General features: G+C 37.8%; 1 protein-coding gene across 1 annotated transcript; it reads left to right on the forward strand.

The window, feature by feature from the left end:
- The first annotated feature begins 20,673 nt into the window (after positions 1 to 20,673).
- Positions 20,674 to 26,816, forward strand: cdk2ap2 (cyclin dependent kinase 2 associated protein 2). The gene is made up of 5 exons (XM_083935932.1): positions 20,674 to 20,729; positions 22,778 to 22,933; positions 23,497 to 23,588; positions 24,977 to 25,097; positions 26,139 to 26,816. The coding sequence occupies exons 2-5, from the start codon at positions 22,879 to 22,881 to the stop codon at positions 26,204 to 26,206; spliced, it is 336 nt and encodes a 111-aa protein (XP_083792058.1). The 5' UTR covers positions 20,674 to 20,729; positions 22,778 to 22,878; the 3' UTR covers positions 26,207 to 26,816.
- Positions 26,817 to 27,300: the final 484 nt, after the last annotated feature.

Below are 27,300 nucleotides of genomic sequence, written 5' to 3' on the forward strand. Positions count from 1 at the left end.
ACACACGCAGTGAGAAAAACAACTTCAAATTGTTCAACTTCGTGACCATACCAACAAGAACAATGACAGTCCTATATCAGCCTCGTGTACGTGTATCACATAAATAGCCTCCTTATTGCACAGGTTAGTTTTAAATAGTAAGGTTTTAGCTGCAATACGTGTGTTTGGGAAGTACTGAGTATATTACTGGATAAATGACACATACTGAATGAGTTGTGAGAGAGTTTGTAAACAAATGTTTTTATATAGTTTTGTAGTGGGCCCCTATTTCTTCAGTGCATGAAGGATTTACTCTCACAATACTTAATACTTGTATTCTTTTGTGGCATGCCACAAAAAAAAGGTTTCGTCAAGAATTAAAGGCTATATTTGGAGAGAAACTGATATAAAAAGAATCAGTTTGAGGGTAAAGTATTATTAAAAAACGTAGAGCTGTACTCAAAATACTGGAAGAAACAAGTGGGCTGGAACTGCCCTTCATACCTCTCACAGAATATTCCCTAGTGGGACAAATACCAATGCTTTTTAACATGCATGCACAGCCAAAACAGCTATCAAAAACAAGAACAAAGAAGCTTGGATGACAACATACACAGAACAAGATTTACTTCATTCTCGGCTCATGTTGCCATTACTCCAATATATCTACACATAGCATTTGTTTGCTGCTATATTAATGCTCTAAATGCCGAGCACCGCTCAAAAGTTCAGTAGTTGTTATGACCTGGCTCAGGGAAAGAAATAGGGGTCACTCAACAACAACAACAACACCAAGTTAAAGGAACAGAAAGTGGTGGCTGGTAATAAGGCTGCAGTAGTTGAGAGAGTGTGGGTGAAGTTTGACGGGGCTTTTAATGGCCAGCCAACAGGTGACAGGATCAGGGCATACAGAACAGCGGGGCAGCTTTGGATGCAACAACCACAGTGTAAAAAGACTGTGCTACAAGCCTTTCTTTGTCCTACTGTGGTTGGTGGCTTTTAAAAGGGTAAAAAGTCTTAAGTCAGTTATTGGACCCCGATGTGGATAAAGCCATAAATCCTCAATTTTTTAAACTGCTAAAGATAACAAGGCCCCACCTCATATTTAATTTGTTCATTGCTAAATAGATTTTCACATACAAGGAGTTTGCCTTGGTATGAGATAAATAAACAAAAGAAAAGATGCTGTTTGTTTTTCTCAAGAAAAACCCAACTACTTCTTAAGGTATACAAAGTTTATTATAAAAACAACAAAGGATTTTCTGCTTGGCCAAGGCCTCTCTTTGTCTTCAGAAATCACAGTCAGTCTAAGCTGTTACCTGTGTTGTGGAAATGGATTCTTCAATAAAGATCAACAAACAGGATCAGCTTTTTCTCCGTGGTTTATTTTGCCAAAGCATTTTCTTCTGCAGACAAAAATACGTTCATCCCCACATCCTCACAAGTTAGAGTCTAGTAGGGAATGACGATTTGCCAAATCTCGCACAGTCTTTTAGGGAGAGGGACAGTACGCGAATAGCCTTGGTTGGGTGACGTCTTTAGACCAAACAAAAACATGCCTTAGTCATTACAATTCTGAACATTCTGAACCTCTCTCATCACAAGGTCTCTAACACAGGGTACAGATGCACAAATGTGCCAATATATCATCATGAGTTAGTTATTTGCATTATCCATTAAGAAGGTGAGACAGAGGAGACACTGAACTGTGTCTGACCTGACAAAACTATGATTATGAATTACAAATATCCAAATTCCCACAACACCTGCAACCACTGAGAACAAGAAAGAGCCCAGCGCACAACACATAGAAAGAGTTTATACAGCAATGGCATTCAAACCTATTTGTGATTGCTTATCAATATATTGCTGAATATTGCTGAGGCGGTCCCTGGTCTTGGCTCTGGACCATCCAATATTCTCACACCCACACTCTCAACCGTTCACTGCTGCTGTACGGGTTGAGTCCTCCGCCCCTGGACACACGATTCCTCGTATGAGCAGCGAGTTCCTGTTGAAAGAACCCTCCTTACTCTGTATGTTTCCGTTTCCTGGGGCTGATCCCCTCTCATCTTACTGCACCTACTTTTAACCTGGGGCCTATCTGCAACATCCTTTGATTATGTGTCATCTGTGTTAAATTGATAACAATGTAAAAGGATGCCAAATCATTTTTATTTAAATTCTATATGTGCAATACAACTTGAATTATATTGTAACAAAAACACTGTGTATAAAAATCTCCACAAAAGAAAGCACTGCAACAGTCAAGAAGCATACAACTTGAATTGACAATAGAAACATGAATATAAAAGTTTTATATTCACAGTTCAATTATGCAGAATATATGCAGTTATGTACTGGAACCATATGCAACCTGTCAATCAGCTTTAAGGCATCATACCCATCGTTCAGTGATGGAGGATGCGGTATCAGCACAATGCTATTTACAGATCACCATGTACCAGAAGTTGCATATTAAGGAGGGATGAAGAGATGCTCTCAGCATGCGTCAGCCCTCATTTGAGTACACTGAGCCATTATGAAAATGCTACGACTCTTTACATATCTTTGTAATGATGTCAAAATGACTGGGAGACTTTCAGAAGCACACCAGTTTAACCTTATTTTTCTCCACACGCTACTCAACAAAATGCCAACGTACCGAGAGTCTCACTGACTCAGATATGAACATTTTAATGCATCCTCATACCGAAACGATGGAATAGGGCAATGGCCAATGATGGCCAATGGGCAATGGCCACTTCAAGAAATAACTAATTTATTTTAAACTTAACTTGCATGTGGAACAGACATGACTTAATTTAAACTCACAGGATCTGACAAGGAACAACAGGGGACCAGGGTAGATAAAGACAAGACTAATTACAGAAAAGATACAGCTGGGGAGGACACCGATGGCACAAATCAGGACACGGGAGACAATCAGACAGGAAGAGAAGACAGGACACAAGAGGAGAGAACTTCAAAATAAACCAGGAAAATGACAAAAAAAAAACTAGAAACAAGACAGACAAAACTCAGATTCTAGCAATATCATTCTATTTAACATTGTAACGACTGCGCGGTGGCATTTTGTGGCCACTGTCGAGTCGCTGGTTTTCCAGTCAATACCTGCCTGAACTTGACTCATTCTCATACAGTTCCTTTACTTTTATGGAGCAGGATGGCATATGTTTGGGTATAGGTATGGGTTGATAACCTTAAAGAAACAGAAACAAAACAGCATTACAAATAAATCAGTAGTTCAATGCAGTCAATAACAAAAATCTCTCCAGTCAATATCAATTGTTCAATTAACGATAATTTTGTAGATTAAAGACAAACCATAATTAATCAGCAAACTGGACTTAAGTGAATTTTATCACTGTCAATTCAAAGCCATGTCAATTTAGCCATTACAAAAAATGACAATTATATGTCACCTTTGACTGTGCTAATTTAAATTAAATATATTTATTGCACCTACAATGTTTAAATGATAGTATTTGTACTATTTTACATTTAACTAATTTATGCTTTTTAACTGACTGTAAAATTACTTTTAATCCCATTTTTAAACTAAAAAAATCAGATAAATTAAACTCCAACAATAACTCATACAATCACTCCAAATCTAATCAAATATTTCCAGCAAACAAACTTAATTTTACAGTATTTTGTCAACTGAAATGTCATCAAATGTATCATCAAATATTACCTGCGAGACAAACAATGCCCCATACCAATTGGCTATAAACACATATTTCTTCTACAGGTTTGACTAAACATTTTTCAGTGCTTCTCTCTGGCTTGTCTCTCCTACTGAAAAGGACACAGGGCGCTCACCTGCCCAGGTGATCCTACTAAACAGGGACACTTTCTCTCTCTCTCTTTACCTGCATGCCACCAATTGTGATCAGTGCTCTTTGCATCTCCCTCTGGTGTTATTTAAGTGAATCTAAGCAAACAAAAACCATGAAAAGAAATCAAATAAACAGACCATACACACATGACTTCACAGCCACAATGACCACGTGTCTGTGACATGTCACTGTTATACTTATTTAAAGGCTTTCTTCTTACTGTAGCTGTAGAATGAGTGTGCTCAACTATCTACAGTAGTATCTGGTAGTTACCAGATAGTTAAGCACACACTGGATAGCTTAAGAAAGGGTCAAATCAAGCCCAGCTGGACTCGTCCCATTTCTTTTATTTATTTATTTTCATGATTGTTCCTCTTGTCTGCTTCGGGTCCGATTCAACGTCCTTAGTATGCTCTGCTTAAGAAATTCGCTATATAACAAAATAGACTTGAATTTTCATTTTAAATTCCATCTGCATGCTGTTAGTCACATAGCCAGTTTATCTCCATTTCTTACTGAAGTCAGAGTTACATAAAATAAGTTGTGGGAGACAAACAACCTTTCGTCCTGAACCTACTCGAACAGAACTGTTTTGTTTACAGCCTGGCCATTGCTAATTGGCAAAAGGTTGTTTCATTTAAACCACATCTACATTTTCTTGTTTTCATTCTTCTGCATCCTGAGGTCAAAATCAGGTAATTCATTTTTCATACCTCCATCCCCATTCTGGGTGCATTCCAATATCAGACCGTAATCAAACTTCTAGGTTGATTGTGCAAGCAGCTCTTAACTAGCCATATTTACATTTGTTGTTAGACAGCAACCTCTAGTCGCCGTAGTAATTAATGGGGGAGCAAACGAGAAAGTAAGCTGACATAGTTAAAATAGTGCAAAACTCTTTATAAGGTGGAAGATTGGTGGTGGATGGATGAAAAAAAAACATGACTTTAAACAAGGAGAAAGGTGTTCTATCCTGTGTGAAACCAAAAGTGGTAACATTTTGTATATTGACCAACTTCCATCCATGACTCATTTATGCCCGTCATTTTTGACTACCTAAACTTATAAAGGTCTGTTTCCAATAATTGAATAAATAGAGCAGTCTAAGATATCATTGGAGTCGTTGTCTTATTCTGTTGTTTATGAGGGCACGTTGTTCAATACTCGTACAATCATACTACTTAGTACGCCAATAAATTATTTAGTATGTCCCAATATATGATCTGTCAAATGTAGTATGCCAAAAATACCAGAAAGTCCTACGTCATCCGCAATTTGCTGCTTTTCTGGCAGTTCTGAGCCACAATCCTCTGCGCGACACACTACTTTCTCATAACACTACTTATGTAAATTAATCATCTGTCTGAGCTCGATGTACTGTATGCAAACTGCATGCAAAAGTAGTACTGTTTTTGGGTTGTCCGTATGTACGAATGTCCCATTCTCGTAGATGTTTTATCTCAGGAATGCCTTGAAGGGATTTCTGCAAATTTGGCACAAATGTCCACTTAGACTCGAGGATGAACTGATACGATTTTGGTGGTCAAAGGTCAAGGTCAATGTGATCTCACAAAACCTGTTTTTAGTCAAAACTCAATAGTTACTATACGTTCATTTTGACAGAACACATTTTTTCTCTTCAAAGTTTTCACTATACTGTATATTATCACAGATAATCAATAATAGAGTCTGGACAGACATGGTTGTAAACTGCAACTTAACTGGTTGAAGAGGCGGTAAATCTACTTTTTCTTTTAATTTACTTTAATTGAGATCAAGGAGACTTTCTAAATGCATCTGAATCTCAGTTCTCAGGGTGTTGCAGTTGTAGTTAACAACTGAAACAGCCTAAAAATACACTGCCTCATTGTTACAGCCTCCCTTTCATCACACACAATGCAGTTTACACTCTGTTATTAAAGGCTTTCGTGAAAAGGGATGTGCAGTAAAATTACTAAGCTGTTCTTTAGCTGTTGAAGTTGAAGTTAGAAAAATAAGTGGAGTTTATGAGATAAAGATACATAATTAGCAAATCAAATTATTCAACCATGTAATTTTCAAGTGTTAAACACAGCTGTCAATGAAAAAATCTCACTTTTCCACTATAATGTGGGTAAAGTATTGTGGAAGGCAATGTAGTAATTAGCAGCTGTACAAATAATGTGTAAAAAGAATACGTGGATGCTATTTGCTACAATGTACACGAAAGAACTGTTTTTCAGAATGACATTTTCTCTTTGTGTTTCGTCTGACAATGCGTCTGAGCTTAGTTGCAGTGGAGAGATATTTATACAAAGAGGGAGCTTCACTGCTGTAGTGTTCTTTTTTTAAGGAAAGCCAAACTACTTCTCAAAGTATGTTTTATTATTAAAAAAACAAAGGATAAACTGTTGCTGCAACCAATGAGAACCAGAAAGAGCCCAAAGCACAACACATAGAAAGAGTTTATACAGCAATAAAGTTCACTGGCTAGTTGTGATTGCTTAAGAATATTGCTCCTGGTCCAGGCTTTGGACCGTCTATCACTCCCAGACAGGCTCTCATTCAATCAATGCTGCTACATGAGTCCTCCACCCCTGGTCACATGGTTCCTCCAATGAACAGCCAGTTCCTGTTGAAATAACCCTCCCTACTCTGTAGGTTTCCGCTTCCTGGAGCTGATCTCTTTTAATCTTACTGCACCTATTTTTAACCTGGGGCTTATCAGCATCATCATTTAATTAAGTGTCATATGTGTTAAATTGATAATAATGTGATAGCATGCTAAATCATCTTTATATAAATTCTGTACACACTGAGTAATTATACAACTGTATTATATTGTGACAAAAGTAAACATTTCATGTATAAAAATCAGTCCAGTGAAAGTCTCATGGTTTGAATCCAGACGGTATCAACCTTAAGCTACAATACCAGACCGCTTTTTTTCCTCCAGGGTCACCAAACCAGACCACATAAACTAACTAGCACCAGCTTCCACTCGGGACTCTGATCTCTACTAAAATGTTTGGATTGTGCTTAAGGGCAATTCATCAAGTGTATTAGCATGTGTGTGTCTATATGTTTGCCTTGGTTAGACTTTTATTCCACTGCCTTTAAAAACTAGGAAGTGTACTGCTAATATGAATCCACCATCTTTGATAACACTAACGCCATGCTTAGTATCATTCTGTTTCACTCTTAATATGCTAAAGCTTTGTTACACAGAACCACCTTATATATAAGTGACTTGACCAGCGGACTTTGTTAAGACTTATTGGCTGTTGAAACAGGGGACGTGTGTTACGTTCTAAAACCAGCTGCTGGCGATATGACAAGCTGAGTCGCAGGAGAAAACATCAGTTGGTTTGAGTCAAGTCAGGACAGATCAGTTCACACCGCTGAAACTTTTACCCACAGCGTTCTAAAACATTTTCTTCTCATCACAAATCTTTGGTCTGAACTGGGTTTTAGAGCGGCATGCTATCTTGCAAAGTAACCACAAGAGCTGCCAGATAAATAGGGTGTGTCACAATTAAGTAAATTGTCACCAGGTGCCAGATTAACACCAATAGGTATCTGAAAGTGTTCTCTAATTTTGCTCAGTGCATTTTCACAAAATAAAGGTTTTTGTTGAAGTGTCTTGGTTATTTTAGAGACAAAAGAAAAACATGCTCGGACAGCAGTGGTATCGACACAGCTGATATTCTATTCAATTCTAAACAATAACAAATAACAGTATTTGATATAAATCAAGTATTCATACTCTAATTTTGATCTAAAGTGTATATATTCATTACAACTGCTTATTAGTCTTCAATTAGAAGTTGATTCTGAGTCTGTCCTTACTGGTTCTCTTGTAACTACTCACAATTGTGTGTGTTGTATTTCAAAGTGTTAATGGAGTATATTATTTTTGGAATATTTAATGCTGTGTTGGTAATTATTATTATGTGTCCCTTTTACGTTTCCTCTCAATGGGAACCTACATATAAGCATAATCCTGTTATTCTTATTGTTGAGTAAGATGTGTTGTTTATTGGTTTCTTTTTCTTTTCATTTTTTTCCAACACTCAATTTGCCATTCTGAGTTCTCTGCTTTTATTTGATCATATTTTATTTGGTCTATTTTCTCTACCTGCTGGTGACTTAATGCCTGCCCACATGTCTAAGTAGTATCTCCAGTAGCTTTTGGTTTTGCCTCCTGTTGTGCATCTGAGTTCTTATCCCTGCTGTATGTCACAGCACAAATAGCACAACAGAATGTGCCAGAGGTAATCACAAGAATAAATGAGTCAAGCAGTCAGAAAATCTAGTCCCTCAATAATAAAGAAATTTCTTTATTGGTTATACAGACTAACATTTATATTTAGAGTGAAAAAAAGATTAAAGCAAAATTTGTTTTTTTTTGTCTTCTTCATTCCTGCATGAGTCATAATAATACTGAAGGCTAAGCGTTGTGTGCTCTACAGTATGTGTATGTTTCCCTATTATTAAGTAGCTAAGCTGACACATGCACAGTGGGGACCTTTGACATCCCATATTCAATAACTTGATGTTCTTTAATCAATTAAATTGAGGTTCCTGCTCGAAAATGACATGCTCAGAATAAATAGGGTATATCTCTGTAATTACAAGCTTTATGTGCATTATCTTGGTATTACAATAAAGGTTACACATGTGAGATGGCATCAGAAGTGTAAGCAGCACTATTAATGCAAGTGTGTCAGAGTAAATGCAGATGGAACAAAGCAAAAATGGAAGAATTTCTTCCCTCGCCAAAAAAAAATTGTCATTTTATATAAATATCCCTTTGAAAATAATGCCACAGTAGCCAAAAAACTCAATTAAGCCATGGAACAACATCTGGACATCACCTGTGAGAAGTTTGATGCTGCTGAAATAAAGCAGAGGAACAATTATAGAGGTCTTATTGAAGAAATATATAGGCGTCCTCAAGTTTGGCATATTTGGCACGATTTGGCACGATTTGGCACAACTTGGCACCATTAGTGCCATTTGAGATTTCTTAGGTACCACGTTGTAAAATTGATTTAATTTAATTTAAATGTCATTTTGGATCTAAGAGAAAACAGTTTTTGAAAAAAAAAAATAATAATAAATAAATAGGACCCCCCCCCCCCCCCCTACACACACACACATAAACCCTACAAAAGAACTACATTTGTCTCCAAAAGGGTCAGATTACTGTATTCACTATAATACAACAATAACTGTAATAATATAATAATAGTAGGGACATAGTAATTAAAATAGTAACAATAATGATGGAAATCAGCAACAGCAACAACAACAATGTGCCACTACAAAGTGCAATAGCAAAGTGCTGGCCAAAATATTCTGCAAACAACTATTTACAAGACACAGATCCGTGGCTTGCACAGCCACAGGAAGATAAAGTGCATAAAAGCAGCAGAACAGCGAGTGTCAGTCCGTGTATTCACGCCAGCCTCAGTCTGTCACCGTGCGTCACAGCGTTAACGCGCGACAGAGCCCCTTTGCCCTTACGCGGGGCTATATCTCCCGTCCACATTGGTCAATCTTGAAGCATGACACCTCGTTGAAATCGTAAGAACCAATAGAATCAAGTTGTGAGCGTTTTTTTCACTTAAACCACACGACTAGCGAATCACAAAGGGATAAGGACGAGCTACACTACATGACGGACAGGCGCTATGACCCAATCAGAGCCTTTGAAAAGCGGGCTTAGCAGGTCAAAGAAGGCGGAAAGACCTCCAAAGCATGCTGGGAGATGTTGTCCTTCCATTTCAGCGGTTTTTATTTCTGTGGATTAAACTTTTCACTGTGATACTGCAAAGGTAAGACAGCATTTCTGGTTTTGGTTTTCAAATGCGCTTGTTGTTTTCTGTCATATTTGGCTGCTGGATCAGTGAAACTTGGTCGTAGAGTGATGAAAATAGTATTTTTGGAACGTGTGGAGACTCTGCTATGGAGTGGATGCAGTGAAATCTTGCTGATATCAGAGCAGCCACTGTGCCAGCTTTATTTGTCTGTGTTGCTCTTATTTCTGTTTTTTCGCCTCATATTGTTTGATTGCTCGCTGTTGTAACTGTGTTTGTTGGTCATACAAATGGTTTATATGAGCGTGTAGAAGAGATTCTTAGCTTTCTGTGGGTATGCAGCATGTGTGTCTGTATGCAAGCTACATGTTGCTGCAGAGGGGGATGTTGTTATACTATCTGATTGCCCCCGCCGACGGGGTCTCAGGGAAGAAGAGGTTAATTTTTCATGAATTCAATGTTTCCTTTTTCAACCTTGGCAGGGTTCGTGACAACAAAACTTATGGCTGATATGTTATAACTGCTGGGCATCAAGAGGTCAACAACACACAAACCTGAAGAAAGGCCTTTGTTCCTTTGACCGCTCTGACTCTGAAGGCCAACACTTTTAAGAAAACAGAAAAAAGAGAAGTCACTAAAAAGATGTTCTATAGAAGTTTACTTTCCTTGACTAATGCCACAGAATGCGGTAAACCCATACAATCGCCTGAATATTTGACTGTGATTTGAACAAAAACATTCCTAATTATTTACTCCTCTACAGATAGTGTTCAAGAAAGGTACCAAAACTCCTGTAAGGCTTTATTTTGTAAAATAAATAAACACTTTATTTTTTTCAATGTTATGTATATAACCTTTAAAACAACCAGAGCTAATTAAAGCAATTTTTACCTTTCTGGCATTTTTATACTTTTCTTTTAAAATCTTAAAATGCTCCTAATAAGCATATGGCTCACTAAAATGTAAAATAAATCCACCAAGTGTTTAAACCCATCAACATTCAATTCTCATATATTTCTGATAAAAGTCTGACCAATCATTTTATTCGGTCCGGAAATATGATTTGCCAAGCTTCCTGCCTGTCATCTGTCGCAGCGTCCCTTCCAGCTGCTTACCACGGTCACTACTTGGGAGTCACGCACCTCTCTGCAGAGCGACAGGTCTGTTAAAGATCGCAAAGAATTGCGAAGAACTGACATGTCAACATTGGCTCTGCTTTCCAGCGAAGGCGGAGGCTAATGTAGCTTTATTTGTAGGAGATGAGATGGTCGTTGAGTTTCTAGTGGACAGGTACTTTTAGTTTGCCTGATCCTAGAATGCAGCATTACATTTGATAAAGCAGTATCCAGATGCTATCAGTTATCAGTTACTATAGTTCTGTATGACTAAGTTATTTGTGCAAGGAAGTGTTAGCATTAGCATCAGCGCTAATGACACCGGTAGTGTGTTGTTTCACTTGGGCTGCCTGCTTTCTCACCACGTAGGTCGGGGGGGCATCACAAGTCAGGCCAGGGTCGCCTTACAGTAAGAGGGTTTCTAGTTCGAAACCCGGCTGGGGCCCTTCTCTGTGGAGTTTGTATGTTCTCCCCGTGTCTGCTTGGGTTCTCTCCGGGTTCTCCAGCTTCCTCCCACAGTCCAAAGACATGCACATGTTAAATTAATTGATGACTCTAAATTGCCCATAGGTGTGAATGTGAGTGTGAATGGTTGTCTGTCTCTGTTTGCCTCTATGTGCCCTGCGATAGACTGGCGTCCTGTCCAGGGTGTACCCCGTCTCACACCCAATGTCAGCTGGGATCGGCTCCAGTCCCCTCACACAAAGTGCAGTCTCCTATAGTTGAAACTCCTGTGTGTGTTTGACTACTATCTATACAACATCACCTGACTCACTGAGCATTTGCTCTGAACTTGTAATATTAACGTCTATAACTTAACATTGGTGTCAGTTGAAAACCTGGTAAGTTGCATACAGATGTAAAAAAGAAATCTTTAAATAACAACATGTCTGTGCTCTGCCGAAACATATAAAGCTAGCTTTTTTTCCGGCACCAGGCAGCTTTCCTTCTTTTCAGAATGTATTACTTAATTTCATTCAATTCAAATGAAGGCTGTTGGTTTAGCACCAAATCATACAAAAACAGGACAGAGTGCTTTACATAAAAGAAAAACATTAAAGAGCAAATAAGCAAATAAATGAACAGACACATCCATGCATACGGATAATTGGTTTTAAAAGAACACATCTGAGAGCAGCAAATCAAGCTGTTCCTTTCTTTGGTGCTTCATCTCATCGGACTTTGAAAGTGCTCTGTGAGGACACTTTGCGACTGGAAAGATCTGCTGGGCTTATAAACTTGCAGCATGTCTGAGATGTACTGCGGAGCCAGACCAGCAAGTACTTCGTAAATGGAAAGGAGGATTTGGAATTTAATTCAGAAAATGGCAGGTAACTAATGAAGACTTCGAAGAACAGGAATTATATGGTCGGATCTTTTTGTCTGATCGTATATTATATAAAGATAGCTTTTTTTCATTGTTCTTGGCTTATCTTGATTATCTTAAAGTAAATTAAAAGAAGAAAATGCCCACTCTTACACTATCATCGTTTTAGGATACTTTGGTAACCTCGGTTACCAGAAAGCCAGAAAGCCAACTCTTATCTGCCTTTTTTTTGTTATTCACTGGTGCTTTATTTTATATTAAAAAAAAACTGTCATTCTGTTCTCCTATTAATTCCATATATTGGGGCCACAGCTCTTTGCTGTCACACAGATTTTATTTCAACAGGATATTTCTTGGTGCCCATGAACTCATACAAGATGTTCAATAATTTCTTAATTTTCTAATTCCCATTCAGCTTGTGAGAAGTTAAGGGGATACCACTTTTTAAGTAGTTTAAGCACAAAATTTAAGTAGTTACAGAGGGAAAGCATGGAACGAATGAGGAACTTACTGTTAGTGAACCAATAGTTTATGAATAACTCTTAATCAAATTGTATAGATTAGCTAATGATTAGTTATTGATATGATTTATTAATTGGGAAATAAGTGACTGCACTAAACAGAAACAACTTGATAAATGATGAAATGTTAATAAATACTTACCTAATCATTCCTAATAGTGGCCTGTATAGTAGATGATGATGAGTTGCTGGATTATTAATGAACAGCTGGTTCAGAGTTGATCATCATGGCTAATGAAGAAAGTGGTCAGTATGATTGATTCACAGATATTCATTATGTAATGATTCATTAATAACTTTGCATTAGTAACTGTTTTTATTATCCCTCAATTAAAGTGATACATAATGCTGAAAAATTACTTGTAGGAGGTAAAATAAAGAAATTATCTGAAAACACAAGACTTCCTTTACGCAGCGTTCAAATACTGGAATGTCATGGTGCCTGGTATCAGACTGCTACTACTAGGTAGGTTTATTGGCGGTATATCACTCCCAGATGCTCATATAATACCTGCTGTGTCTTTTAAGGCACACCACTTTGAGTGCTCCATTGTACTTTATAAAACATCACAATTAAATCTTTAACTGAAAAATAATATACCTCACCATTTTCCATCGCAACCTCCACCAACTACAGTAAATCGAGATCTGTGATAGGTCTGAAAATGTTCTTTTCATGACACACTTTTATTCTTCCCCTCAAATAAATCATTTCCGTCATCTCTTGTACCTACTAACTTGTACAATCTCTTTGACTTTTCAAGTTTCTCTACCAGTTATCTATTTCAGAGAATCTTTGCCTGAAGGCATGCGCCAACACATTGAGAAATAAGGCAGTTATCAATTTCTTGTCTACTGTGAAAACAGAAGATGTTTCTGGTTCTCTGACTTTTCCTTTACTTTTGAAGAACTCACTTCTATTCATCCCCCCTTGTCTCTTATAGCCTGACACTACAGTCATCTTTTTTCTTCTTTCTTCAAGGGCAAGAAAACAAGACAAAACAAACATGAAGCCTCCACATCCAGCCCTGTCTCCTAGAAATGACGTTCCCATGCAAAAATGTATTCCGATTCTTATGATGTTTTTCTTTGACTTATCACAAATACGTTCCTAATCAAAGTTAGGGGAAGTCTGCGTAGTGTGGAGGTCGGGTTTGGGGTGGATGAATGGGTCGGCACAAACACAGGACTGTCACCCAAGCAAGAGTCAATGGTGTCATGTTTATGAAACAAATTTAAACTATGTCACATACATTATGTACTTAACTTGCATATGTTATTTAAATTATGTAACAAACATACTTATTTTAACCCACAAGTTAAAGCGTTAACTAGGTGCTTAAAACAGAGACTGTTTCCCAATGTGCGGCGATCGCTCAAATTTTAATTGAGAATGCAATTGTTGTATTTGTGTTTAATTTTTTCAGGAGAGAGGGTTGCCATAGAGAAATAGAGAGATGTTTGTACCAAAAATATTCCTCTTTTAGATGCAAACATACGTACACAAACACCACGCCTCAAGAAAATGCAGAAAAAACTAGTCATGCATTTGTTACTTCTAAGCATGATTATTGCAATTACTTATTATCAGGCTGCTCCGAAAAAGTCTCCAATTCATCCAGAATGCTGCAACTCGTGCACTGAACGGGGAAACAGGTCATATTTCTCTCGTATTAGATTTGCTTCACTGGCTCCCTGTAAAAATAGAACACACACACACACACACACAAACACACACACACACACACACACACGCACACACACACACACAAACACACACACACACACGCAGTAAAAGACAACCACAGAAGTGAAGCCCTTAAGGTTCCTGTCTCCCTGAAGGAGAACTTATTCTGGACATACAAGTGGTTGCTGCGAATCTCTGGGTTTCTATCACCTCCAACCGGTCAAAGCAGTGTCCGCCGTTCCTACCACAGGAAGGTTTTCGTCTCCTCCATTTCTAAGTCGCTGTTTCTGATGCCGTTACAACTCGCTGTTCTTGGGGGAATTGAAAGGTCTCTGTTAATCAAAGAATGTAGTCTAGACATAATCTATATTGAAAGTGTCCTGAGAAAACTTTTGTTATGATTTGACACTATTTATAAAATAACATTGAATTTGAAAATCAGCAAGTTATAAGGCTGGTACATAAGAGAGATTATTTAATTAAAAGGACACACCAAATACCAACTCAACTCCCCCGATATTGGGTGTGTTTTCTGCATTTTTTTAGATATAATCTTTCTCCACTTCTCTACAAGTTTCCCCCTTCTCCGGTCCACCTTTACTTTTCCCATGTACAGTATGTCTGCTGCCTTGCCTGACTCATCTTCTCCGGCCATGGTTAACTGTTATGGACTTCCGCCTACATACTGTACATACAGCACAGCTCAGACATGTCAGCATCTATTAGAGTACAATCAACATTACCACCATCTGAAGGAAGGATAGTCCTTGAAACTGCAGGTTTATTTTCAGACCATGGCTCGATTATCTTGTGCAATGTTTTGTTTTCTTGAGATGACAAGATAATGATCCATTATGATAAAACCACCTTGTTATATCAAAGTATCAACATACACCCTTGACCTCAAGATATTTATTTAAAAAAAAGAAACTGCAACCATGGACACTATTGTCTCTTGTAGATGCCTGTTAGCATGAGCAGCAAGAGAAGCTGGCATAACTTCCAATCTGCACATAGCAGGAGATCACCTTGTAGCATGATTATTCTATGGGCAAAACCCTCCGGAAATGAGATGAGCAACTTTAACTTGATGATTCAATACCTGAGGGATTTGTATGACTAGGTCAAGGGAAATAGGGTGCTGCAGGAATGATGCATTTTTGTAAGCTGATAGCATCGCCATTTAGCGACGCAATTTATCAAAATGTTGAAAAACTTGCTCAACATTTACAGTTTATATCTTACAAACTGCTGGTTATGTTTTGGTCAAAGATAAATAATGGGAAAAAAACATGATTATTTGTTGAAAAATCAAATACTCTTCGAAATATGCATAATGGCCCTTTATGTTTAATTTAATATTCAGGCTATTTCACTGTGAAATTATAAGAGCATAGATAATGCTTGTACCTGTTAAAATAAAGCAAGGTTAAAAACCCACAAGTGTTGGCACAAACAGTCTTCTTCAGGAAAAATGGTAACCTATGGGTCATTAATCCATCATGGCTTTCTTAATATGATTTACGGACTTTTGTGGCTCTAATACAAAGTGCCTCAAAAATACATTTATCACCAATGAATGTAAGGCAAGGCAAGTTTATGTATATACTAGCAGATCTCAGCATCAAGGCATTTCAAAGGGCTTTACATTAAAAATAAAGAGCAATTAAAAACAACTAAAAACAGTCATCAAAGAGAATAATATATAAGATCAATCTTAAACAGAATAAGACAGTGATAAAATGTGATTATGAATGTTATAGCTTAGTGTAATAAATCATTATTTGATTTATTAAAATGCAGTATCAAACAGAAAGGTCTTTAGCATTGATTTAAAAGAACAGAGTTGCAGCAGACCTGCAGTTTTCTGAGAGTTTGTTCCAGATATGTGGAGCATGAATACTAAACACTGCTTCTTCATGTTTAGTTCTGACTCTGGGGATAAAAAGAGCAGTTGCTTAGTCTGTAGGGACTTGGTTTAGGAACCAGAGGGTTGCTGGTTAAATTCCCATTTACAGACGGGGTAGCTAGAGAGGTGTCAGTTCACCTCCTGGGCACTTCCGAGGTGCCCTTCAGCACGGCACAGAACCCCCATTCGTTTGGCGCACCTCTCTACAGGCAGCCCTACTCTGACACCCGTTTGATGCATGTGTATAGGTCCTGTTTGCATGTACAGTATGTATTTATGTATATACAGATTGAAAAAATTGAATTTCCCCTCAGAGATTAATAAAATATGTCTTCTTTTTCTTCTTCTACTACTTCTTCTTCATCTTCTCCAACAGTAGTTTTTTTTTTAGATATTTTCTTTTACAGACAAGAAGCTGGTGTAAAGACCTCAGAACTGGAGTGATGGGATCCACTTTCTTGGTATTGGACTTGAGTAGCAGCATACTGTACCAGCTTTCTTATTGACTTTTTAGGGAAACCTGTCAAAACACCATGACCCATAAAGACACCTTTGGAATAATTGAATTGAGTAAAGTATCTGAGTTTGTATTTAAAGAGAAATGTGTTTTTGTCCAGATGTAGTCCTGCACCACCGCTGGCTCAACAGAGAAAATAATTGTTCAATTAATGATTTGCTGATACAAGTACAGAGCTGCATACTCTTGCTGACAAAGGATCGCCACAGAGAAGAGTCACACTTACCTCCACTAACAAATCCTACTAAAAGGTTTTTGTTTTTCTTGAACAAGAGTACCTGCTGAACATATTTTTAGCACAGCAAGAGACACATTAGAGCACATTGTTAATGGTAATATTTCTGAAGGCTAATTATGAGCATATGTGGTTTTTGTTGTAAAAAATGAACACACAGCTTGTAGCTGCATATTTAACACAAAAGGCACGATTTGAAAACCGAACAAAGACAAACCATTCAAAGTTACCGTGGTCCTGCTCTCTGGAACCAGCTCCCTGCTGACTTGAGGACCATTGATAGGGAGACTTATGTTTTTCCCCAGACAGTTTGGGTTAATGTCCAATCCTCATTAGTATAGTGGGCTTCTGTTCTGATTATTTCTTTGTCAATTAGGTTAGATTATTTCCGTGTCAGTCAGACGACCTTGAAAACTCCCTGGAGCCTGCCAAGGCCACGATTCCCTTGGAGCCTTCAATCTGACTCTGCACACTTAAATCATAAACAACTGATTTATATAAATTATCCTTCATCCCTTATAAACTGAGAAACACCCATGCATGTGTAATAGCAATGAACCGTCAGGGTTTCTGCTTCCTCCTTGCTCCTATTTTAAGTTATCAAGTTATTTTTGTCTTGCTCTCTTTGTGAACCTTTAAACTGAAATCTCTGTGTGAAATACACTATATTCTAGTTCTGAGTCATGGATGTTTTCTGGTTTCATGGGGTCTCATTTTTAATCTTTTAAAATGTTTAACTTTTCAAGGGTTGGGCCAAATACCTGTCTGACATACATTGAAATTGAGGCAAATGGCTGCTTGAGTATCTCTGCGCAAAACCCTAAATATCTTCAAGCCACTGCTTTATAGCTGACCCTGCAAACCTTTCTCTGTAATCAGCCTGTGAATGTTCTCATTCGTCCAGGTCATCGTTATCCGCAAAGCAATTTCAGTCAAAAACAACTGGACTGGTTGTTTGTCTAGGAAGACGTTTCACCTCTCATCCAAGAGGCTTCATCAGTTCATGTACGCATCTGACCAGGCTGGGACTGGTCTTTCTCTGTAATCATCCTTACTTACATCTGTACTGGTGGTGGATCACATAACACAATGTTATCAAACATTTGAGAAGCAGGCCTAAAAGGATGAATCTCATCATGTCTGAAACGGAGAAAGGGCATCCGTCTCTCTCGTTTGCACGTTTTACTCACATGTTCTTTCAGCCAGCTATTCTCATGATAAAAAAAACCCATTATGAATAGTTTGCACCTGGTTTTCTAAAGCAATCTTTCTATCACACACCCCTCAACCTTTTCTTCTTTCTATCCTATATGTCCATATACAGTATATGGGCCTAACTTCTAGGGCTGATTACATGCATGGTTGAGTAATCCAGCATATTTTCCACACTGCAAATAAAGACATTATCTAGCCTCATAATAGATTCAGCAGCGAAGTGCTTTGCGCATAGATTTGAAGACACACATGACACATTCTTTTCATTATTGTTACAGTGTATAAATAATAAAATGTATGCTGGCAAATTAGCCTACAAAAAAAATTGCATTACCAGTAAAGAAAAGGCTGTGATAAAATAAAGTAGAAAAAAACAAAAAAATCCCTTTGAATCGTTCCTGAAGCAGACCAATTGTTTGTATATTACTTACTATTGTTAAGTTTAGCAGACTAAATGTAAAATCCAAATTAATTGAGTAGATGGGGAGATTTCTTCCGTTATAGATAGGCCCTGCCATTTAGTTCTTGTTTTTATAGTATAAAATAATATTCTGGCTTCAATCTTAATTGTATTTCCCAACTGCCAGACAAATTCTGTGGTCTAAATTTTCTTTCTATTACTTTCCAGTCTATGTTAGATGTGGATACATGATAAGCTATATTTTTTTACTGTCTTTTAGTGCAAATTGATTTTTTTTTATTCCAATTTAGAAATCTTATTAAAATGTAGCTAAACAATACATATAGTAGGCTATAATAATAAATAAAGTATAAAAAGTTTTTTAAAAATAAGTAAATTTAACCATAAATATCTAGATGTCAACAAATTTCGACATTATTGTGTTACACAGGTAAATATTATGCAAGATTTTAGAGTGAATTTCTCTGCTCGTATTCAAAACACAAAACTGAAAGGGGCACAACCATAGCATTGCACCAGTTTGTATTATCCAGTTGTGAATGCCAAAAAGATTTGCTTTTGGATGAAGTGTTGTTATAGTTTTGAATTTCTTTTCCTACATCGTTGTTTGTACACTTTATATCTGTTACCTACATTTATCCCACCAACAATTAAATCAGGAACTTGAACATTAAAGGTTGAATATGGAGAAATGAGCAGAACACCCCCATCTAGTGTCTCAAGATTGTAGTCTTAACAACAAAAAATAATCAAAAATAGTTGCCATGTTGGTCAGACCCGGCCCAGTAGCCTACAGGAGACTAGGGTCAGTTTGAGCCTGTTTGAACCCATCTCTCCGGCAAATCACACCATGAAAACAGGTATTGCAGAGGACACAGTTACCGCCATTACAGCGGAGTAAACATGAAAGTTAGCTTACCAATCAAGAAGAAAGGGTAAATATATCCATATACAATCTGGGTTCAATCATGAAGATGTTAATGTTGGAGAAGGAATTGGAGAATCTCTTATGAATATGAAATTTACCAATTACAGGTATGAGATTTGTCATATAACTTAAAGTCGTATTACTACATTTGAACTTAGTGATGTATTCTTTCAATTTAGAAATCTTTATTTCAGACTAAAAACAAGCAGACAATCCGCAAAAACAGATATTCATACAAATAAGACCAGTGTGAAAATAAAAAATAGAGCTAAACAATATATATAAAATAATAAATTAAAGGTTGAATATGGAGAACAGCAGAACACTAATGTCACAAGATCGGAGTCGCAACTACAAAAAATAATTCCAGCAGTCGGGTTGCCAGGTTGGTCAGACCCGGCACCAGTAGCCTACAGGAGACCAGAGTCAGTTTGAGCCTGTTTGAACCCGTCCCCTCCAGCAAATCATACCATGAAAACAAGTATTGCAGAGGAGTTTGACAGTTACCGTTAGCCGTTACAGCTAAGTAAACATGAAAGTTAGCTTACCGATCAAGGAGAAAGGTAGCCATTTCAGGGTGTGTTTAAATGCCATTGAACTCCTTTATCTCAGTCCATAGAGTGAATGCTTGGCCCTTATTGACTCTGTTTTTTACAAGTGGGACAAAAGCTGCTGGAAACTCAGTTTCACCAAGTGCCAGCCTACAGTAGCTGCACCAAACAACAGACAACCCTGGCAACCCACAATGCCGGCCACTATTGGCTGGTACAATGTAAACAGAATGTGACAGAAAGTCAAAAATTAAATATTAAGTCAGACTAAATATATTTTTTTTTTGGAAAAGCAATATATTTATTCTGTACCCCTTAAAACACCCTGTGGGTGTATTATTATTATTATTATTATTATTTTAAAATATATAGCTTTTAATGAAGATTCTACATATTCAACCTTAAACATTTTTGGCCTAGTTGACATTTCATTAATTCAATTATTTTTTATTTTTTAGGTTTGTCGCTAAGGTGATTCCTAGTGATGAAGTGAGTTTGGAACACACGTCATAGGTTACGCCCTCATCCAATCGCATCGCTTTAAAAGTAAAAAAACAAAAAAAGCAGTAGTAGACTAACGCGTCTCTACTGCGCAGACTCACACACGGGAAGAGGTTCTCGCTTCCCACAGCGGATTTTTAAAGTCTCCCTACAAAGGTAGATAGATACACCACTCTTCTGAATCACCTGTGTACTTATCAATGGTTATACACGTAGACAACCTTTGTATCGTTCACTGTCTGTTTGTTGAATACTATCACAACTGTTTCCCTGCGTCCTACTTCTGTTGTTGTGCTAACCGGCGACAGCTAACGTTAGCTAATCTAAGCTAACATTAGTAGTAGTTAGCTTGGCACCTTCCTCTAAAGATAACGGCAGCATTTGTTTCACTCGGCACCTCCGCTCAAACATTCAGATAAACATCATTCTGATAGGCTTTTGTAAACCCAAAGATGTAAAACTGCTTCAGTAAAAGTAATAACGTTAACTAGTTATCAGCATATGATATCTACAAGATTTGAATGAGAAGTGTCGGAGTGATGAAGTGTCGCGGTTGTTCGTTGGTAAACCTCTCTCGTTGAACGCTTATATAGGAAATATATCTAAAATAAATTCTCTGTTTAACGTTACAAATGTTAACTTACCCGCTTCGCTGCTCACAACATTGACGTTATATGCAGTGGTTGAAAGTAACTAGGTACATTTGCTGAAATGTGTACTTAAGTACAGTGTTGAGGTAGTTGTACTTTACTTGAGTAGTTCATTCAACGTTATGCTACTTTACACTTCTTATCCACTACGTTTCAGAGGGAAGAATAATACAAAGTATTCTAAACAAATGAAATAACTATTGCTATGGATTAAGCTACGCAGCGGTATATGCAGTAATTAAAATTAGCCCCACCTTTATTAGCTACAACATTCAAGTGTATTTTCAATAATATGATTATATCCACATGCCCTATCTTTAGGCAAGACATTTTCACAAAGTGCTGTACATAATGCTTAACCGATGCAATTACAGCAGTAAATACAACATCAAGCACACATGTAAAGGATGGAAATCGTTTAAAAGGGAAAACCTGGGAAGCAACATTCAGTGTGTTTACATGCAGTGTAAAAAACAAATTATATTCGGGTTAAGGGCATACCCCGCTTTCCTAAAAACATAGGGTATGTCAAAAAAGGTACATAATTATGATGCTCTGTGGTGCTAGTAGCTAAATGCTTTAATTATAGACAATTTGGACTTTTGGCAGACCACTACCAGGTGGTAACAGAGAGTCTGAGATATATTTTGATCCCAAGTCAATAAAAGATTTCTTAAAAGCAGCAGTTATTTTAACTCTCGGAAAATCATTTACTTTGGGATTTTCTAATAAATTATAGCTGTAAAGGGGAATTAAAGTTTCGGTTAGCTTTAATGTAACTTATTTGGTGCAGCTTACTAGACCCGGACTACTTGAAGGTCACTAACAACTAATTGCTATCATGAATTATGTTAAACTACTTACAGCTGGTGTTGCATGATAGTCTGATGGTCTGAAGGTAAATGCAACTAAAAAGAGAGTGAGCATAAAGCTTAGCTCGCTTCAAAGCAAAAAGTTCAAATGTCGAAAATTGTAATGTATGGGCATCCGCTTATTACAACGTCCCTGATTTGAGTCCAGCGCAGGGATCTGCATCTGCCGCTTCCATGTTTTCTGCTATCTCTCTGCCTTTCTGTTTATAATAGCACAAAATGCCCACAAACACTATGAAAGTCGATCTGTTATCCGGTTGGTGTTTTGGTGGGTGAAGACAATGAAATAATGAACCTAAATCAAAAGCTGAAACTCTCTTGTTCTGCGATGCATGCTTTCCTATAAGCAAGGCAAAGTTGCCAGATTTTACAATGATGTTGGCAAAATGTTTGTAGAATGTAGAAGAAAATGTCAGAAACTGAGAAGTATATCAAGGGCTGACTGTGGCTTTTTGCTATTGAGACATCTTTTTAGATCACTGTATCCTTTAAAGTGGTAAACATGCTAGAGGAAAAACAAGTTAATGTGCTTGAATTTTACATACTCTGTTCTGAAATGAATATTTACTGCTTTGATAACGGCACACCTTAGCTTTCTATGTTATTCTAAGGATTAGTATAAATGTGATACTATCTTTTATTATTTGTGTTTCTGTTTGTGCGTTTGTTTTCTTTGCATCAGCTCTTAGGAGCTCAATACCACCAGTAAAGCTGTATAAGCACCGGGTTGACGGGACTGAAGGAAGTGGCGCGTCGTATGGGGAGCTGCCTGCTGAAATCGCCATGAGTTACAAACCAATTGCTCCTGCGCCATCTGGCTCCAACCACACACCTCCAGGTTGTAACACCAACCAGCTTGAATGTTGGACATGCAATTATTGGCCACTTGTTATGTTATGCATATAAAACCTTCTACACCATGGCCATGGGGAATATTCCTGCTCAACACTCTAATTATCATTAGAAATCAATAGTAGTCTTGCTGATATTAGATTACCAATAACCATAGCACCAACATATAATAATTATGCTGTAATAATAGTTAAAGGCAGCGTACTCAATATTCAGAACATCATTATAGCAGCAGCAAACAACTATATACTTCAGCAGCAGACTAGAACACTTTGCATATAGGCTGCCGCTGTCAGGGTCTTGCAGAATTCCATCCCCAGTACCTGATCCATTGCAGAAAACGCTACCATTTTTTTCAGGTGATAAAGCGCTCCAAGGTTTCAAAAAACTAATGGACGTTGGCTTGTGCTTATCAGAGAACAGGGGATTATTACTTATACCTTACTGCTATTAAATAGACTGTTGCGATTAAATAGACTGTTTCAGAATTGTTTTTGTGTTAGAAGTTCCAGCTGGTGTGTGTTAAATCTATTCTCCTTTTCTATCCAGGCTCATCTGTGCCCTCTCCATCCCTGCCCTCGTCCTCCAACTTTAGGCCGGCTTTTAGTGACTTTGGCCCACCCTCCATGGGCTTTATTCAGGTATGTCTGCAGTACAGTCATTCATACTGTTGTGTTGTCTTTGGTAATACCATATGTTAACCAGTAATCAAGCCACAACCACACCACTTTGCATAAAAGTCCTTACTGGGGCTGCAGCCATGTGATACATGCAGAGCTGTAAACTAACATTTTGGCTCACCTGCCAAGGGCCCAGTAGATGAAATAATCTACCGGCCAAGTAAATTGTTTACTGGCAAAATAATAAATTGCCTCTTTTTTTGGCATATGCATCTGTTTTAGTACCTTTCATTGAGATAACAGTATTTATAGCAGTGCACGCTTAGAAAAGAGGCCAAAGTATTATTTAGAAATACATTATATTATTTATTGAATTTCAAAACATTGCAAATTGAAAACTTAAACAGTTCAAAACCTTGACAAAGGACACACTCATTAATTACTTATCAGAACTACAGATGGGGCCGATCCGATCCAGTATGCATCTCTAATCAGAACTCTTCATCACTGTCTTCACCAGACACCCTCTTTTACACCATCCATATAGTCAGGCTGCCTGCTTCATTGCCAGCTCTCACGCCACAGCTACGATCGGATCAAAGTCATTTCGCAAATCTTTTTAAGAGCAGTGACGCGTACGCTACGTTGCTTCTGAGGGGAACCATTTTCTTCAGTGGTGATGATGGGGGAGACACACGACAAATCACCGGTTTAGCGCTAACGTTTGCTTCTTTCAGAATTTATAATTTTATAGCTACTACAATTTATTGCATAAGCACGACCATCGGGACAAACATTTACCCGCCCCATGGCATGTAGCCCTCCAAAATTAAGTCGCCAGGGTAATATTTTAGTCGCATTTGGCTAGTGGCGACTGCTAGTTTACAGGCCTGGATACATGCAATGCAAATGGGTTATTAATGTCTCACAAAATTGTATCCCTGTTGTTGTATTTGTGAGGACCGCAGTACAAATGTTTCAAATGCCCCAGCCCAGGGTGAGCTGAAGTGAACACACACCCCTTGCTTTTGTTCTGAAGCCGATCATTAATCGTGAACTGCCTTTTATTTTTTAAATTAAGGCAATTTTATGGGGGATTCTCCTTCATTTGCAGCAGCAGTGAGAGAGTGATTGAGACAAAGTCTGCTTCAGCTAATTAATCTTCAGAAAATTAAAATATCAGCTGACAAAAGGCTGTTAACTGTGAGGCAGCTGAGGGCATGTGACCTACATGAGAGTGTTGAGATAGCCACATATTAGTGAGTAAAACATTAAAATGAAGAATGGAATGAATCTACAGTTTTCATTGTCCCTTGAGTTTACTTGTGATGTGAATTTCCAGCTGTGACGAGTCTTGATAATATTTTTTTTCTTCTCCCCTAAACATGTTTGTGAAAATGAACAAACAGCCTGTCAAAGTGTCCCAAGGGTCCACCTACAGTGAGCTTCTGTCTGTCATTGAGGAGATGAGCCGTGAGATCAGACCTACATACGCTGGGAGCAAGAGCGCTATGGAAAGGCTAAAGAGAGGTATATTTTACTAGTCAAAAACATTTACAGTTCCGGTTTTCAGTCCCAGGGGGGTGAAGGAAATGTTTTTCCTTTTTAGATAATAAAATGTGAATAAGTACATTGAACCCTAATCTAGTTCTGTTTGTTAGGGGTCCAGTTTTCTATTTGGATTTCTGTTGTTGGAGTTTGTTTCTGATTTGTTTATTAGAGAGGTTGAACAGGGAATAAGACCTCTCTGGGGTCTACCTAATCCAGAACTATGAAGGAAAACATACATTTCTTTGTCTGTGAATTGCTTTTTATCAAACAAATGGAATAGATATTTCTAAAGATGCATAGTCCATGTAACACATAAAACATGAAATATTTGATTATTTGGTACCATAATAAATCTTAAAGTCTATGTAAATCAATAACAAAAGTGGGACCTGAGCTTTACACACTGCAGAAAATACATTATTAATAACATAGTATGTCAAGGTCAAGCCATTGTCAACAAAAAATTAGGGTAAAAAAGAGCATGTTCAAGTCCCCTGACACAAGTGTGTGGAGAAGGAAATGGTCGATATGCTTCTCCTGGGTATGGATAGTAAGGAAGATATGAACTGGCATTATTGAAACAGAATCACATGCACTAGAAAGCTCAGTAACAGGGGCCCGGTGGTTCAGTGGTGCCCCGTATACAGAGGCTAAAAGTCCTCGCTGCAGTGGCCCGGGTTTGACTCCGACCTGTGGGCCTTTGCTGCATGTTGCCCCTTCTCTCTCACACATTTCCTGTCAAAACTCCAGCTGTCCCATTTAAATAAAGGCATGAAATAAAAATAAATCTCAGTAGCTGCAGCGGCTTTGGTGTAAGATAGACGGCTTGACCCAATTTTGCCTTTAACTTTACCTGCACTTTTCTTTATACTTTAAGGGCAGCCCTATTGAATCAGCATTAATGGCTGCATTACATTTTTTTAGTTGAGGTACGTTCAGACAGGAGATGGACTTTGCTACAATTAAAGCAATTTATCATGTCAAACTGTTGAGTTAATGCCGCCTTGTGTCTGTCTCCAGGTATTATCCATGCCCGGGCATTGGTCAGGGAGTGTCTTGCAGAGACGGAGAGAAGCGCCCGCACATAACCTTTTTGAAAGCTCCCTTCACTCCTCACTCTTCCCTCTGTAGAAGCCTATCCTCATCAAGATCCCCATTGTCTGTTTTACAACCATTTTTGAATCCTCTCACCATTGTGCACGTTCCTCTACAGCTTTTTATAGGTGCATTATGTCCATCTTGTCTCCAATGTTCCCTGCATTCCACCACACTTATTTTGTTGATGATAAATCTTCTGTGAACTGTGGGGTGTATGCAAAATGCAGTTTTGTATCTATTTTGAAAATTTTAACACATTTTAAGTTGAGCGGTGGGTAATACCTTTAGCAAAACGGATGGGAATGTTTAAAGTATGATCTGTTTAATAACAGAAAGAAGTTTTTTTTTTAATGATGAATTTAATGTTCTAGCTGCACCTGTGCTCAAAAGTGCAACCACTGAATATTTTCTGTTAATCTAAGCATCTTGAATATACCCCATTTCTATCCACACATTTTTATCATACTTTGTGGTGTAAACTCACATTAGATGTTTCTCAATCCCAAGAACACTGTACATCTCAAGTCAATTTGTTAGTATGGAAATTTTGTAAACCAGATTTTTGCAGTTCTGTATGTATATCTTAATTAAATAACAGGAAAAAAAACTCATTAACCGTTTCATTTGTGAAACATAATTGCCATAATTGAAACCAGCACTGGTGGGTCGATTTTCGAGTTAAACTGTGGTGATTCAAGACGGGGATGAGATCTTCATATGAAACGTTTTAAGTAAACCAAAAATTGCTGGTCTTTCGCTCCCTTGCTACTTACCAAAGAAATAAGTAATTTGACACAAAATATTGATTTCAACTGAAAGCTAAGGTTGTTTTAGATGCTGGTGTTAAATTGACTTCCTTCTGCAGATTTATGGACATGGTCTTTCAGCTCTGGGGCCTCATTTATATAGGTGTAGTACGCACAGAATAGGGCGCAAACCGCTTTCTAAGCAAACTGGGATTCATAAAAAGCAAACTTGACCAGGCTTGCCAAAGAGACGGGAGAAATGAGAAACTGCGACATAGACAGCAGATGGGTGAAAGGTGAGAAACTGACACCATTGTGTCAAATAAATCGAAATATTG

Source organism: Echiichthys vipera (genome assembly GCF_963691815.1).
Source record: "Echiichthys vipera genome assembly, chromosome: 2".
Taxonomy (NCBI): Eukaryota; Metazoa; Chordata; class Actinopteri; order Perciformes; family Trachinidae; genus Echiichthys; species Echiichthys vipera.